The sequence below is a fragment of the Lupinus angustifolius genome, chromosome LG04, assembly GCF_001865875.1.
Source record: "Lupinus angustifolius cultivar Tanjil chromosome LG04, LupAngTanjil_v1.0, whole genome shotgun sequence".
Classification (NCBI taxonomy): Eukaryota; Viridiplantae; Streptophyta; class Magnoliopsida; order Fabales; family Fabaceae; genus Lupinus; species Lupinus angustifolius.
The window spans coordinates 3,807,269-3,808,768 of NC_032012.1; the positions used below are offsets into that span (position 1 = coordinate 3,807,269).

The following is a 1,500-nucleotide window of genomic DNA, read 5'->3' on the forward strand; positions in this document are numbered from 1 at the left end:
CATATATCATACCCTTTCTCAAGCAGTTGTCCAAGACCTATTAGATTATTCTTCATCTTAGGTACATATAACACATTGGAGATATAGGCTTCAATTCCATCCTTTCTTTTGATCACTATTTTGCCCATTCCTTCTACTGTTATGAAACTATCATCTGCAAACTTGACTCTTGTTCTTACTGAATCATCTAGTTGTATGAACCCGTCCCTATGGCCTGTCATGTGATTTGAGCACCCTGTGTCTAGATACCAACTATCTGCATCATCTTTGGTGGTGACCATCTAAGCTTCAACACCATCACTCAGCATCAATTCTGTAATTTTGTTTTGTGCCATTAACAACACTTCTTCATCTGAATTCTCATCCTTGGCAAGTCTTGCCTCGTCCACTTTATGCACTCATTTTGATTTACACTCAGAGGCATAATGCCCATAATTCTTGCAGTTGAAGCACTGAATTCTACTCTTATCTTTCTTTTTCTTGGCATTGTTTTGATAACTGTTCTGATTGTTCCATTTCTTGCTGCTTCTGATATCAGATTGCTTGGAGGATGAGGATTCTGAACCTTCCCTTTTCTCAGTTTGTACTCTATCAGCTTCCTTCTTCTTTGCATCATGATTATTCATGCACTTCTTCTTGAATTGTGCACTTAGTGCTTGTTGTGTGAGCCATCCATTCTGTCTTTCCATGAGTCTTTGCTCATGTGCTTCCAATGAACCATGCAACTCATCTATCTTGATTTGTCTCAAGATCCTTAGATTCCTCTATTGCTATTACCACATTGTCAAACTTGGTAGAGAGTGTCCTAAGGATCTTATCAACTATGCTTAGTTCATTCATTTGCTCACCACAACCTCTCATCTGATTAATGAGGCTTCTGATTCTTCAAAGTAATCTGATATTCTTTCCTCCTCCTCCATCTGTAGCAGCTCAAACTGTCTTCTCATTAAAACTGCAGTTTGACTTTCATTACCTTTGTGCTACCACCATAACACCTTTCTAAGGTCTCCCAAGCCTCCTTTGATGTTTGTGCTGCTGAGATCTTGTCGAAATTGGAATGATCAACACATTGGTGTATTAGAAAGATTGCCTTGCAATCCTTCTTTAAAGCTTCCCTGAATTCCAACTTCTGAGCCTCTGTTGGATCTTCACCAAGTTGTTGAACCCCTTCTAGCACAACTTCACGGCACTCCTGAAAGCCAAAAATTGCTTTCATCTGGATTGACCAGTGATCATAGTTCTTCCCATCTAACACAGGAAGATTCATTGCAAACCCATTTGAGGTTGTCATCTTCCTTATTCGATTTGGATCCTTTTGTGATGATTCGTCCTTCTCTTCTTCGTGTGTTCACCCACAGGTTCGTGATCTATTAGCTCTTGATACCACTGTTGGAATGAGAGGAATAAGAATTGAGAAAGAAAGAAAGAAATGAATGGAAGAAAATGTATTCTGTGAAGAAAACCAGAGGTAGGAGATGATGAATAGGAAAGTTACTATAA

The 1,500-nt window shown here is 39.1% G+C and overlaps 1 protein-coding gene across 1 annotated transcript; it reads right to left on the bottom strand.

Moving 5' to 3' along the window:
* Positions 399 to 1,291, bottom strand: LOC109344554. The gene is made up of 2 exons (XM_019583318.1): positions 974 to 1,291; positions 399 to 764 (listed from the first exon to the last, which is right to left on the bottom strand). Exons 1-2 carry the CDS (start codon positions 1,289 to 1,291, stop codon positions 399 to 401), a joined length of 684 nt encoding a protein of 227 aa, XP_019438863.1.